The sequence below is a fragment of the Oncorhynchus clarkii genome, chromosome 26 (genome assembly GCF_045791955.1).
Source record: "Oncorhynchus clarkii lewisi isolate Uvic-CL-2024 chromosome 26, UVic_Ocla_1.0, whole genome shotgun sequence".
NCBI classification, from domain to species: Eukaryota; Metazoa; Chordata; class Actinopteri; order Salmoniformes; family Salmonidae; genus Oncorhynchus; species Oncorhynchus clarkii.
In genome coordinates, this window is record NC_092172.1 from 40,977,147 (window position 1) to 40,993,290 (window position 16,144).

A 16,144-nucleotide genomic window follows, 5' to 3' on the forward strand; every position below is an offset into this window, starting at 1 on the left:
TCCTATAGCCTGCATCATGTTATCACTAGTGCAGTGTCCCACCTCCTATAGCCTGCATCATGTTATCACTAGTGCAGTGTCCCACCTCCTATAGCCTGCATCATGTTATCACTAGTGCAGTGTCCCACCTCCTATAGCCTGCATCATGTTATCACTAGTGCAGTGTCCCACCTCCTATAGCCTGCATCATGTTATCACTAGTGCAGTGTCCCACCTCCTATAGCCTGCATCATGTTATCACTAGTGCAGTGTCCCACCTCCTATAGCCTGCATCATGTTATCACTAGTGCAGTGTCCCACCTCCTATAGCCTGCATCATGTTATCACTAGTGCAGTGTCCCACACATGGCCTCTGTTCCATCAACATGTTTTAAATCACATAGTTGAATTGATTTATTTTACAGTAAAACACGACGACATACAAATGCTAATCTGCCCTGTTTTGAAACATCATGCAATTATCTCAGAAATGTCTCAATCCCCATTTTCAGGCAATAGGTTTAATAATCTCATCGTTGAATAATGATATGCAAATGTTATTAATTTAGCTATTTTGGGGGGGGGGGGGGGGGTTGCAGGCTGTCTGCAACGTTTCAGATGTGACTGAAAACCATGTATGAAACGGATCGGCCAGTTGCGTTACTTTCTTCCATTTGTGTGGGAGAGATTGGGTGTGCGCTGATAAGAATGTGCTGGCGTAAGGTGTAGAATTTCAGGGAACATTTTTCTCAGGTCACGTTGACTGCCCCCCGACAACTTGTCCCAATGCCTCGAGGCGCCCTGCGAGCGGATATAAAGAGGCATCAGAACGCGAAGGGTCTTCCATTCATTCTCAGAACTCCTGACATTCAGGTGGATCTTGTCCTGCCGCGAAGCCGCCCGCCGCTAGAATATCCCAAATAGCCATCACCATTATCAGGTCGGACAATGCTGCGAGTCAGGTGTCTCAGAGGAGGTAGCAGGGGGGCCGAGGCCGCCCATCTGATCGGCTCTATGGTTGGTATTTAGTTCCTGTTTTTTGTTTATTCAGAAATGTACAAAATCATAAAATGTGGCGAGTCTCATGGAAAGCGCAGCTGCGGCAAACAGCTGTTGGCTGTCACTCAGAAAAGTGAACACATTTCATTTAAGTTTTTTACAATTATAATATTATTTTTTATGAATTTAATTTGTTCTGATTACTTTGAACATTATTCTTTAAAATAAAATGAATAGGCTATTTTTTACACCTTCTTTTCACAGCAAAATACTCCATTAAATGTAGGCCTACCAATCAAAAAGCATGTCATTTTCTTTCATTCATTGATTTTGTCCGGACATAGGCGAGTTTTTGTTTCAAATAAAACGAATATAGCAGCATGTCTTGCGTTACTCAAGAATTTCGCATGCTGTTCTCTGGAATTGTGAATTAAGTCAATTCCATCTGCACGGAGTAGAACGCAAAAATTGCTACAGAAGTTAAAACATCAACCTATGTATTTATTGGAAGAGAACGTTTCTGCTTTATTTGGAAATGTGTAAGAGAGAGACATGTGTCCGGCAGCAAATTTTTGCGCGTGAATGACAGTGGACAGCTGTTGCGGGCCCTCCCTGAACCCACTGACACGGAGAGCTGCGCATGCCCTCGCTGGCCCCTTGAAATCATACCTCCAACCGAGATAAGTGCGTTTATCAAGCGCACCTTGACTCAAAACCAATAGTCCATATCTAACACCGCTCCGTTAGGCTTGAACACCTTATATTGACCAATGGTTTTCCTTTTGACCTTGTAATGCATCGGTCTTTGTGTAATGTCGAATGTGTATGATAAGGCTTACTGCAAGAGATTAAGCTAACAGGTTAGTCCTTGGTCGACTTATCTTTAATCATGTTTCGCTCAGACCTTGCGGGGCGCGAAACTGCGGTATGCCACTGGGTCACACTGCTGGCTCCGCAACGCAACATACATGATTACAGGGCCGTTCACAGGTTTACCATATAACATTATATTATAATCAAATTGATTAAGATGTTAACCTTCCAACAAATGTGGGTTTGTTTTATATATTTTTCCAATCAGTAGTTGAACTGAGGTGATTCTTCAAGTCCTGACCATGATAACAGTGGTTTAAGGATTTTTGGGGGGAGGGGAAACAACTTCCTACAATGCTGCACATTCTGCTATGGGGCAAAGATAAACATTTGCAGTTTTATAGCTAATATGATGCTATTGTACACATTTTGCCATGAGGCTGAGAGAAAATGTTTCAGTTTTACAGCTCATTTCCTGTCATTCTAAACATTACATTACATAATGTGTGACCACACCGTGACATGTGAGCAGATGATACTGACGCAGCTGTTCATCTTCCCGCAGCTCGGCCGCGCCATGACTGGCTGGGTGCAGGGCGCGTTCCAGAGCTACTCGAGTTCAGCTGCTGCCGCGCAGCCGCAACGCGCCCTGGAGGAGAACGCTGTCACTGAGCCTGAGCGACAGGAGTGTCCTGTCTGCGCCTACAACGAATGGGACCCCCTCGAAGAGGTGATCGTAGGCCGCGCCGAGAACGCGCGCGTCCCTCCTTTCACAGTAGAGGTCAAGGTGAGGTCATCAAGTCAGGACTCACAATTATGTAGAACAAATCTACACTATGTTTAAACTAAGATGCAATGAACCATAAATATATAAATATATTATTATTGCATTGAGTTGATGCAAAATTAGCCTATTGCAAATAGCAACAGCTTCCTTGCCAAATACATAAAAATCTTTAATGGGACTCACCTCCTCAAATAAAATATAAATCATTCAAATAAATGAAAGAATGAAGAACCCATATTGATGTATTCAACTTTTTTCAACAGGCTAACACATATGAGAAGCATTGGCCCTTCTACCAGAAGTATGGGGGCCAAAGCTTTCCTGAGGACCACTTGAAGAAAGCCGTTGCTGAGATTGAAGAAATGTGCAATATTCTCCGCATGGAGGGAGTTACAGTTCAGAGACCTGAACCCATGGACTGGTCCTTTGAGTACAACACTCCAGACTTCACCTCTACTGGTAGGCAGAGGGGAGCGCTACGGGATTGGTTGGTTAATTGATTGGTGGGTTTGTTGGTTCAGTTGGTTGGTTAATTGATTGTTTGATAGAAAATTCACCACCTGAGCATTGAGTAAAAAAACAACCTGTGTGTCTCTAGCATGTCTCTTCTCCTCTCCTCCACCCAGGCATGTATGCTGCCATGCCCAGAGACATCCTCATGGTGGTGGGGAATGAGATCATCGAGGCTCCCATGGCCTGGAGGTCCCGCTTCTTTGAGTACCGAGCCTACAGACCCCTCATCAAGGAGTACTTCAGAAAGGGTGCCAAGTGGACCACCCCCCCAAAACCCACCATGTCTGATGAGCTGTACGATCAGGTAGGTGCTAGATGACCCCCGAGAGGTGCTCTACTCACTTCAGGTGTCACCCTGACCCCCGAGAGGTGCTCTACTCACTTCAAGTGTCACCCTGACCCCCGAGAGTTGCTCTACTCACTTCAAGTGTCACCCTGACCCCCGAGAGGTGCTCTACTCACTTCAAGTGTCACCCTGACCCCCGAGAGGTGCTCTACTCACTTCAAGTGTCACCCTGACCCCCGAGAGGTGCTCTACTCACTTCAGAGTCTCTGTTCCTGCAGGGATCACATACTAAACATGCATTCACTGTTATGTAAAACCGCTTTGAATAAAAGCGTCTACTATACGTGGCATAGATTACTCTGTTCTTTGGCCGTATCTCATATAGCATGCTATAAGTGACATATTACCCATGAGATTAGGCCCAAACTTAGTGTATTTGTATTAACCATGAGATTAGGCCCAAATTTAGTGTGTTTGTGTTACTCATGAGATTTGGCCCAAGAACAGGGTGTGTATTTTACTCATGTGGCAAGGGGCCATTTAAAGATACACAGTTCATACATGATAACGTAATGGCTGTAGATAATCAACCCCCCTGCTCCAACCTATCAGTATCTCTGACCTCTCCTTAAACTGAGACTCATAACTTAATGGCTGTAGATAATCAACCCCCCCTGCGCCAACCTGTCAGTTTTTCTGACCTCTCCTTAAACTGAGACTCATAACTTATTAATGGATGTAGATAATCAACCCCCTGCTCCAACCTGTCATTTTCTCTGACCTCTCCTTAAACTGAGACTCATAACTTAACAGCTGTAGATAATAAACCCCTCCTCTCCAACCTGTCAGTTTCTCTGACCTCTCCTTAAACTGAGACTCATAACTTAATGGCTGTAGATAATCAACCCCTCCTCTCCAACCTGTCCGTTTCTCTGACCTCTCCTTAAACTGAGACTCATAATTTAATGGCTGTAGATAATCAACCCCCCTGTGCCAACCTGTCAGTTTCTCTGACCTCTTCTTAAACTGAGACTCATAACTTATTAATGGCTGTAGATAATCAACCCCTCCTCTCCAACCTGTCAGTTTCTCTGACCTCTCCTTAAACTGAGACTTATAACTTATTAATGGCTGTAGATAATCAACCCCCCTGTGCCAACCTGTCAGTTTCTCTGACCTCTCCTTAAACTGAGACTCATAACTTAATGGCTGTAGATAATCAACCCCTCCTCTCCAACCTGTCAGTTTCTCTGACCTCTTCTTAAACTGAGACTCAGCGACATGACATTGCCACGAGCAGCAGGGTTGACCAAAGATATTTCATATGAGTGTGATGCAAGAAGATGCACTTTCACAGAGTATCTGCACGGGCATACTTCACTCTGCTGCAGTGTGATGGCTGCAGGCTGCCAAAAACGTGCTTCAACTCTCTGTTGCGGAAATCGTCCCGATACTGATGTTTACTTTGTTTATCACTGAGTCTATGTTTAAACCAGTCAGTCTCTGACCTCTGTCTGACCCCCCTCCCCACTCCAGGACTAACCTGTCTCTCTCTCTCTCTCTCTCTGCCCTGTCTGTCTCTAATCTGTCTCTCTCTCTGTCCCTTCTAGGACTAACCTGTCTCTCTCTCTCTGCCCTGTCTGTCTCTCTAATCTGTCTCTCTCTCTGTCCCCACTCCAGGACTAACCTGTCTCTCTCTCTCTGCCCTGTCTGTCTCTCTAATCTGTCTATCTCTCTGTCCCCACTCTAGGAGTAACCTGTCTCTCTCTCTCTCTGCCCTGTCTGTCTCTCTAACCTGTCTCTCTCTCTCTCTGTCCCCCCTCCAGGACTAACCTGTCTGTTGCTCTAATCTGTCTCTCTCTCTGCCCCTCCAGGACTAACCTGTCTGTCTCTCTAATCTGTCTCTCTCTCTGACCCCCTCCAGGACTAACCCGTCTCTCTCTCTGCCCTGTCTGTCTCTCTAATCTGTCTCTCTTTCTGCCCCCCCTCCAGGACTAACCTGTCTGTCTCTCTAATCTGTCTCTCTAATCTGTCTCTCTCTCTGCCTCCTCCAGGGCTAACCTGTCTGTCTCTCTAATCTGTCTCTCTCTCTCTGATCCCCTCCAGGATTAACATGTCTGTCTCTCTAATCTGTCTCTCTCTCTCTGACCCCCTCCAGGATTAACATGTCTCTCTCTCTAATCTGTCTCTCTCTCTGCCCTGTCTGTCTCGCTAATCTGTCTCTCTCTCTGCCCCCCCTCCAGGACTAACCTGTCTGTCTCTCTAATCTGTCTCTCTCTCTGCCCTGTCTGTCTCTCTAATCTGTCTCTCTCTCTGCCCCCCCCTCCAGGACTAACCTGTCTGTCTCTCTAATCTGTCTCTTTAATCTGTCTCTCTCTTTGCCCCCTCCAAGACTAACCTGTCTGTCTCTAATCTGTCTCTCTCTGCCCCCTCGAGGACTAACCTGTCTGTCTCTCTAATCTGTCTCTCTCTTTGCCCCCTCCAGCACTAACCTGTCTGTCTCTCTCTGCCCCCTCGAGGACTAACCAGCCTGTCTCGCTAATCTGTCTCTCTCTGCCCCCTCGAGGACTAACCAGCCTCTCTCTAATCTGTCTCTCTCTTTGCCTCCTCCAGGACTAACCTGTCTGTCTGTCTCTCTCTCTAATCTGTCTCTCTCTCTGCCCCCTCCTGGACAAACCTGTCTCTCTCTCTGTCCCCTCCAGGACTAATCTGTCTCTCTCTCTAATCTGTCTCTCTAATCTGTCTCTCTCTCTGCCCCCCTCCAGGACTAACCTGTCTGTCTCTCTAATCTGTCTCTCTAATCTGTCTCTCTAATCTACCTCTCTCTGCCCCCTCCAGGACTACCCTATCCGCACGGTGGAGGACAGACACAAGCTGGCTGCCCAGGGAAAGTTTGTCACCACCGAACACGAGCCGTGCTTCGACGCCGCTGACTTCATCAGAGCTGGCAGGGATCTGTTCGTCCAGAGGAGTCAGGTATGGAGGCCCCAATGCCACATATCTTTTATAGAGTCACACTGTGTTCACTCCTTAATCTAAAAAACAGTATGTGGACAGCCCTTCAAATTAGTGGATTTCAGCCACACCCGTTGCTGACAGGTGTATAAAATCGAGCACACAGTCATGCAATCTCCATAGACAAACATTGGCGGTAGACTGGTCATCCTGAAGAGGTCAGTGACTTTCAACGTGGCACCGTCATAGGATACCACCTTTCCAACAAGTCTGTTTGTAAAATTTATGCCCTGTTAGAGCTGCCCCGGGCAAATGTAAGTGCTGTTATTGTGAAGTGGAAACATGTAGGAGCAACAACGGCTCAGCCGCTAAGTGGTAGGCCATACAAGCTCACAGAACGTGACTACCGACTGCTGAAGTGCGTAGCAACACTCACTACCGAGTTCCAAACTGCCTCTGGAAGCAACGTCGGCACAATAACTGTTCGTCAGGAGCTTCATGAAATGTGTTTCCATGGCCGAGCAGCTGCACACAAGTCTAAGATCACCATGTGCAATGCCAAGCGTCAGGCTGGAGGATGTAAAGCTCACCGCCATTGGACTCTGGAGCAGTGGAAACGCGTCCTCTGGAGTGATGAATGATGCTTCACCATCTGGCAGTCCGACGGACGAATTTGGGTTTGGTGGATGCCAGGAGAACGCTACCTGCCCGAATGCATAGTGACAATTGTGAAGTTTGGTGGAGGAATAATGGGCTGGAGCTGTATTTCATGGTTCGACTCCTTTAGTTCCAGTGAAGGGAAATCTTAACGCTCCAGCATACAATGACATTCTAAACGATTCTGTGCAGTTTCGGGAAGGCCCTTTCCTGTTTCAGCATGACAATATCCCCGTGCACAAAGCAAGGCCCATACAGAAATGGTTTGTTGAGATCGGTGTGGAAGAACTTGACTGGCCTGCACAGAGCCCTGACCTCACACCATTGAACCCCTTTGGGATTGGAACACTGACTGCGAGCCAGGCCTAATCGCCCAACATCAGTGCCCGACCTCACTAATGCTCTTGTGGCTGAATGAAAGCAAGTCCCCTGCAGCAATGTTCCAACAACTAGTGGGAAGCCTTCCCAGAAGAGTGGAGGCTGTTATAGCAGCATTGTTCCAACATCTAGTGGAAAGCCTTCCCAGAAGAGTGGAGGCTGTTATAGCAGCAATGTTCCAACATCTAGTGGAAAGCCTTCCCAGAAGAGTGGAGGCTGTTATAGCAGCAAGGGAGGGACCAACTCCATTTTAATGCCCATGGATTTGGAATGAGATGTTGGACGACCAGGTGTCGTTGATTTGGCCTTAATAGCGTAGCTACAGTTCACCTAATAAAGAGACAAAACAGTAATAGGGATGCAGAACTTGCCCCAACAGAAGCCCTACACTGCCTGGCTGCAATTACATCCCCAGTCTGGAGCAAAGAAGCCGACAGAACAGACAACTGGTGTACAGACGGATCCCTGGGTAACGGGGTCATGGGGTCACGGGGTCACGGGGTCACGGAACACATTGAGTCCCTTTGAGGCTTTTTTTATAGTTTGTCAATGATCGAGTTCAGAGCCACTAATTAACACAATTAGATACAGGCCTAGAGGCCTACGTACGGGCCAGCTCTGTAGGACCACAGTGTTAACTAGTGAAGGTAATGAATTGGGTGCTCTGTATGACCACAGTGTTAACTAGTGAAGGTAATTAATTGGGTGCTCTGTAGGACCACAGTGTTAACTAGTGAAGGTAATGAATTGGGTGCTCTGTAGGACCACAGTGTTAACTAGTGAAGGTAATGAATTGGGTGCTCTGTAGGACCACAGTGTTAACTAGTGAAGGTAATTAATTGGGTGCTCTGTAGAACCAGTGTTAACTAGTGAAGGTAATGAATTGGGTGCTCTGTAGGACCACAGTGTTAACTAGTGAAGGTAATGAATTGGGTGCTCTGTAGGACCAGTGTTAACTAGTGAAGGTAATGAATTGGGGGCTCTGTAGGACCACAGTGTTAACTAGTGAAGGTAATGAATTAGGTGCTCTGTAGGACCACAGTGTTAACTAGTGAAGGTAATGAATTGGGTGCTCTGTAGGACCACAGTGTTAACTAGTGAAGGTAATGAATTGGGTGCTCTGTAGGACCAGTGTTAACTAGTGAAGGTAATGAATTGGGTGCTCTGTAGGACCACAGTGTTAACTAGTGAAGGTAATGAATTGGGTGCTCTGTAGGACCACAGTGTTAACTAGTGAAGGTAATGAATTGGGTGCTCTGTAGGACCACAGTGTTAACTAGTGAAGGTAATGAATTGGGTGCTCTGTAGAACCAGTGTTAACTAGTGAAGGTAATGAATTGGGTGCTCTGTAGAACCACAGTGTTAACTAGTGAAGGTAATGAATTGGGTGCTCTGTAGAACCAGTGTTAACTAGTGAAGGTAATGAATTGGGTGCTCTGTAGGACCACAGTGTTAACTAGTGAAGGTAATGAATTGGGTGCTCTGTAGGACCACAGTGTTAACTAGTGAAGGTAATGAATTGGGTGCTCTGTAGGACCACAGTGTTAACTAGTGAAGGTAATGAATTGGGTGCTCTGTAGGACCACAGTGTTAACTAGTGAAGGTAATGAATTGGGTGCTCTGTAGAACCAGTGTTAACTAGTGAAGGTAATGAATTGGGTGCTCTGTAGGACCACAGTGTTAACTAGTGAAGGTAATGAATTGGGTGCTCTGTAGGACCACAGTGTTAACTAGTGAAGGTAATGAATTTGGTGCTCTGTAGGACCACAGTGTTAACTAGTGAAGGTAATGAATTGGGTTCTCTGTATGACCACAGTGTTAACTAGTGAAGGTAATGAATTGGGTGCTCTGTATGACCACAGTGTTAACTAGTGAAGGTAATGAATTGGGTGCTCTGTAGGACCAGTGTTAACTAGTGAAGGTAATGAATTGGGTGCTCTGTAGGACCACAGTGTTAACTAGTGAAGGTAATGAATTGGGTGCTCTGTAGGACCACAGTGTTAACTAGTGAAGGTAATGAATTGGGTGCTCTGTAGGACCACAGTGTTAACTAGTGAAGGTAATGAATTGGGTGCTCTGTAGGACCACAGTGTTAACTAGTGAAGGTAATGAATTGGGTGATGCAACACTTTCTTTTGTCTCAGAAAGTGTTTACCTGGTGGTATTCACCAGCAAATGATATGATATCAATAGGTACTTTCTGGAACTTACTGTTGAAGAAATCAACATAACACAACCTGGTACCAAATGGTTTATAATTATTATTACTAGATATTAATAAGAAATTATTAGGTGTCATTTAAACACGTCATTCCTAAGTGAATAATGTGTAAACAATTTATTGTCGATTGATTCCAGTCGTTATTTCTCTATTTCCAGGTTACAAACTACATGGGGATTGAGTGGATGCGTCGCCATCTTGCCCCTGACTACAAGGTCCACATCATCTCATTCAAGGACCCCAACCCCATGCACATCGACGCCACCTTCAACATCATCGGGCCGGGACTGGTGCTGTCCAACCCTGATCGTCCCTGTCGTCAGGTCAGTCAGATGGAGGGAGAGAGAAAGAGAGAGGGGGGTGGGGGGGGGATGAAGTGAATAGAGAATGAGAGGAGAGAGACGGGGAGGAAGGGAGAGAGGAGAGAGAGACGGGAGAGAGAGGGGTGGCGCGAGAGTGAGAGAGAGAGAGAGAGACAGAGGGAGAGAGGAGAGAGAGACGGGAGAGAGAGGGGTGGAGCGAGAGTGAGAGAGAGAGAGAGAGAGAGAGAGAGAGAGAGAGAGAGAGAGAGAGAGAGAGGAGAGAGAGAGAGACGGGAGAGAGAGGGGTGGAGAGAGAGAGAGAGAGAGATTACCCTCCTGACCAGTTTGCCCTTTCCCCCTGTATATGCATTCCTGCAGTGCCCTCTGTTGGAGCGATGCTGTAACTGATAAAACGTGACATGGGAACAGACCTCTCTGTCTGACCCACAGCATCTCTGATTTCTCTCCTTCAGGTGGAGATGTTCGAGAAGGCCGGCTGGACCGTGGTGAAGCCTCCAACCCCTCTGATTCCAGATGGTATGTTGTTGTTGTTGTTTGGGAATTCAATCAACAAAAGACAACACCATTTCTAGCACTTCCTTATTTGTTGATAGAAAACTCATACTCAACACTGTCGGTGTGGTCTTTTCATAGTGTGACGATATCTATGAGTGTCTGGTTAGTAAATCTACCTGTTCTCCCATCAGACCACCCTCTGTGGATGTCCTCTAAGTGGCTGTCCATGAATGTCTTGATGCTGGACCCCAAACGGGTCATGTGTGATGCTAACGAGCACACCATCCACAAGATGTTTGAGAACCTTGGTGAGTAGAAGATGACCTTCGTGTATGACCTATGACCTATTCATTATAATCCCTATTTTATCTTTATTTAGTGATTGATAGTTTTTATTTGTTTGTCTAAGTTAGTTCAGATAAAGTTCCAAGACAGACCTTTTGACAACTGCCATTCCTCTGGTTTTTCTCCCTCCCTCCCTCCCTCCCTCCCTCCCTCCCTCCCTCCCTCCCTCCCTCCCTCCCTCCCTCCCTCCCGCCCTCCGTTCTCCAGGTATCAAGACCATCAAGGTGAACATCCGCCACGCCAACTCCCTGGGAGGAGGCTTCCACTGCTGGACTACCGACGTGCGTCGCCGTGGTTCCCTCGAGTCCTACTTCCACTAGCCGTGCCAGAAACAGACAGTTTTTATTGAGCTTAAGTAAGGTTAAAGTCCTAATCAACAATCTGCAGTTGATTTTTCAATCTCAAAAAATGAAAACCACGTGTTGATTTAAATTAAACAGTTATGTGCATGACAGTGCCTTTTGCAAAAACGCTTGGTAATGAGTTCATTTTAACGCTCAACAACAACAAAATTTTGTTTTTTTAAAACTAGATTTTTAGAGAGAAAAAAAGAGATAAGTAACTCAATATTCTCAATAAATACTGTATTTCTGGCTAGGCTATTGTGAAGCAACGTCGTACCATCTGAACGACTCAGAGTCACATCAAAAAAACGAGTCGTTTGTAAAGAGGACAGGGTAGGCTACTTTATGGGTATGATAATGATGACATCACACTTGGCTCTGTGTCTGAAATGGCACCCTATTCCCTATGTAGTGCACTTCTTTTGACCAGAGCCCTGAGTGGATGTTCGTTATACTACTTCCTTTTGAGAACTCAGAAACAAAAGATCAACATTTATATCGATTATCAATTGATGCTGCCATATGATTTATTTTTTTTTATACGATTTTTTTCTATCTAAAAGAACATGTCAAACCTGTTTTATAGTACATCATTATTATTAAACAATATGGGATTTCTTATCTCAGGTATTTCTATTTTGTAAAAAAAAAAAAAAGAGAAAAGAATGAATCAATTGAGACAAATGTATACTATATTATACTATATATATATATATATATATATATATATATATGTATTTTATTTGGGTTCATACATTTTTCATTGTTTCCCAGAAATTAGCCTTTTATATATTTTCTTAAAAGGAGAATGAGGTTCATATCAGATATTGTGATACCTTGCAGACCTGGGTCAAATATCAAATACTTTCAAATACTTTCAAATACTTTCAAATACTGCACTTAATTCAGTTTGGACCAGTAGAACATAACCAATGTAATATGGTCCCAGAAGTACAAACTCAAATACTTTCAAGTACATGTATTTCTTTCAAGTATTTTACATAAGTATTTTACACTATGTATTTGTCCCGGTCTGATACCTTATGCCTCTGCTGTCTTCTGCAATAGCAACAGAGCCAGATCTAGTTGTTTTCATTACACTGCTAAGCTGCTTCTATGTTTGCATGGTCAAATGACCAATAGGGTTCAGGAGGTCACTGGTTGTGTCCCAAAATGGCACCCTAATCCCTGTATAGTGCATAATGTAGTGTATTATATATGCAATAGGGTACCATTCGGGACACACAGTGTGTTTACGTCATTACAACCCTAGTTTACGTTCGTAGTGAGTTTTTTTTCTAGTTTACGTTCGTAGTGAGTTTTTTTTCCTTGTATGCACATGTAATGTACTCTTGGAGATCAAGTGTTTTGGATCTTGAATTGATATTCGATTGTTCCAAAGCATTGAAGATGGCTCAAGGATGCAATATAAATGATTTAAAAAATAAATAAATAAAACATTTTGGGAGAAATATTTCATTTATTATTACATTTTATATTATATAATTATTGTTATATTTTGTCTGTCTGTCTGTCTGTCTGTCTGTCTGTCTGTCTGTCTGTCTGTCTGTCTGTCTGTCTGTCTGTCTGTCTGTCACTCTAATACCCTCACATGCATATAAACTGCACTCTAATACCCTCACATGCATATAAACTGCACTCTAATACCCTCACATGCATATAAACTGCACTCTAATACCCTCACATGCATATAAACTGCACTCTAATACCCTCACATGCATATAAACTGCACTCTAATACCCTCACATGCATATAAACTGCACTCTAATACCCTCACATGCATATAAACTGCACTCTAATACCCTCACATGCATATAAACTGCACTCTAATACCTTCACATGCATATAAACTGCACTCTAATACCCTCACATGCATATAAACTGCACTCTAATACCCTCACATGCATATAAACTGCACTCTAATACCCTCACATGCATATAAACTGCACTCTAATACCCTCACATGCATATAAACTGCACTCTAATACCCTCACATGCATATAAACTGCACTCTAATACCCTCACATGCATATAAACTGCACTCTAATACCCTCACATGCATATAAACTGCACTCTAATACCTTCACATGCATATAAACTGCACTCTAATACCCTCACATGCATATAAACTGCACTCTAATACCCTCACATGCATATAAACTGCACTCTAATACCCTCACATGCATATAAACTGCACTCTAATACCCTCACATGCATATAAACTGCACTCTAATACCCTCACATGCATATAAACTGCACTCTAATACCCTCACATGCATATAAACTGCACTCTAATACCCTCACATGCATATAAACTGCACTCTAATACCTTCACATGCATATAAACTGCACTCTAATACCCTCACATGCATATAAACTGCACTCTAATACCCTCACATGCATATAAACTGCACTCTAATACCCTCACATGCATATAAACTGCACTCTAATACCCTCACATGCATATAAACTGCACTCTAATACCCTCACATGCATATAAACTGCACTCTAATACCCTCACATGCATATAAACTGCACTCTAATACCCTCACATGCATATAAACTGCACTCTAATACCTTCACATGCATATAAACTGCACTCTAATACCCTCACATGCATATAAACTGCACTCTAATACCCTCACATGCATATAAACTGCACTCTAATACCCTCACATGCATATAAACTGCACTCTAATACCCTCACATGCATATAAACTGCACTCTAATACCCTCACATGCATATAAACTGCACTCTAATACCCTCACATGCATATAAACTGCACTCTAATACCCTCACATGCATATAAACTGCACTCTAATACCCTCACATGCATATAAACTGCACTCTAATACCCTCACATGCATATAAACTGCACTCTAATACCCTCACATGCATATAAACTGCACTCTAATACCCTCACATGCATATAAACTGCACTCTAATACCTTCACATGCATATAAACTGCACTCTAATACCCTCACATGCATATAAACTGCACTCTAATACCCTCACATGCATATAAACTGCACTCTAATACCCTCACATGCATATAAACTGCACTCTAATACCCTCACATGCATATAAACTGCACTCTAATACCCTCACATGCATATAAACTGCACTCTAATACCCTCACATGCATATAAACTGCACTCTAATACCCTCACATGCATATAAACTGCACTCTAATACCCTCACATGCATATAAACTGCACTCTAATACCTTCACATGCATATAAACTGCACTCTAATACCCTCACATGCATATAAACTGCAACTCACATGCATATAAACTGCTCTAATACCCTCACATGCATATAAACTGCACTCTAATACCCTCACATGCATATAAACTGCACTCTAATACCCTCACATGCATATAAACTGCACTCTAATACCCTCACATGCATATAAACTGCACTCTAATACCCTCACATGCATATAAACTGCACTCTAATACCCTCACATGCATATAAACTGCACTCTAATACCCTCACATGCATATAAACTGCACTCTAATACCCTCACATGCATATAAACTGCACTCTAATACCTTCACATGCATATAAACTGCACTCTAATACCTTCACATGCATATAAACTGCACTCTAATACCCTCACATGCATATAAACTGCACTCTAATACCTTCACATGCATATAAACTGCACTCTAATACCCTCACATGCATATAAACTGCACTCTAATACCCTCACATGCATATAAACTGCACTCTAATACCCTCACATGCATATAAACTGCACTCTAATACCCTCACATGCATATAAACTGCACTCTAATACCTTCACATGCATATAAACTGCACTCTAATACCCTCACATGCATATAAACTGCACTCTAATACCCTCACATGCATATAAACTGCACTCTAATACCCTCACATGCATATAAACTGCACTCTAATACCCTCACATGCATATAAACTGCACTCTAATACCCTCACATGCATATAAACTGCACTCTAATACCCTCACATGCATATAAACTGCACTCTAATACCCTCACATGCATATAAACTGCACTCTAATACCTTCACATGCATATAAACTGCACTCTAATACCCTCACATGCATATAAACTGCACTCTAATACCCTCACATGCATATAAACTGCACTCTAATACCCTCACATGCATATAAACTGCACTCTAATACCCTCACATGCATATAAACTGCACTCTAATACCTTCACATGCAAATAAACTGCACTCTAATACCCTCACATGCATATAAACTGCACTCTAATACCCTCACATGCATATAAACTGCACTCTAATACCCTCACATGCATATAAACTGCACTCTAATACCCTCACATGCATATAAACTGCACTCTAATACCCTCACATGCATATAAACTGCACTCTAATACCCTCACATGCATATAAACTGCACTCTAATACCCTCACATGCATATAAACTGCACTCTAATACCCTCACATGCATATAAACTGCACTCTAATACCTTCACATGCATATAAACTGCACTCTAATACCTTCACATGCATATAAACTGCACTCTAATACCCTCACATGCATATAAACTGCACTCTAATACCCTCACATGCATATAAACTGCACTCTAATACCTTCACATGCATATAAACTGCACTCTAATACCTTCACATGCATATAAACTGCACTCTAATACCTTCACATGCATATAAACTGCACTCTAATACCTTCACATGCATATAAACTGCACTCTAATACCCTCACATGCATATAAACTGCACTCTAATACCCTCACATGCATATAAACTGCACTCTAATACCCTCACATGCATATAAACTGCACTCTAATACCTTCACATGCATATAAACTGCACTCTAATACCCTCACATGCATATAAACTGCACTCTAATACCCTCACATGCATATAAACTGCACTCTAATACCCTCACATGCATATAAACTGCACTCTAATACCCTCACATGCATATAAATTGCACTCTAATACCCTCACATGCATATAAATTGCACTCTAATACCCTCACATGCATA

The 16,144-nt window shown here is 43.3% G+C and overlaps 1 protein-coding gene across 1 annotated transcript; it reads left to right on the forward strand.

Moving 5' to 3' along the window:
• Positions 1-834: 834 nt before the first annotated feature.
• Positions 835-11,758, forward strand: LOC139384540 (glycine amidinotransferase, mitochondrial). The gene is made up of 9 exons (XM_071129376.1): positions 835-996; positions 2,357-2,578; positions 2,842-3,037; positions 3,205-3,395; positions 6,216-6,353; positions 9,747-9,911; positions 10,364-10,427; positions 10,598-10,714; positions 10,959-11,758. Exons 1-9 carry the CDS (start codon positions 928-930, stop codon positions 11,069-11,071), a joined length of 1,275 nt encoding a protein of 424 aa, XP_070985477.1. The 5' UTR covers positions 835-927; the 3' UTR covers positions 11,072-11,758.
• Positions 11,759-16,144: the final 4,386 nt, after the last annotated feature.

Excerpts from the sequence above, each read along its gene's own strand:
- LOC139384540 (XM_071129376.1), top strand. The coding sequence starts at position 928 with ATGCTGCGAGTCAGGTGTCTCAGAGGAGGTAGCAGGGGGGCCGAGGCC. Across the intron at positions 2,579-2,841 it reads CTTTCACAGTAGAGGTCAAG|GCTAACACATATGAGAAGCA; the intron begins GTGAGGTCATCA and ends TTTTTTCAACAG. Across the intron at positions 10,428-10,597 it reads AACCCCTCTGATTCCAGATG|ACCACCCTCTGTGGATGTCC; the intron begins GTATGTTGTTGT and ends TTCTCCCATCAG.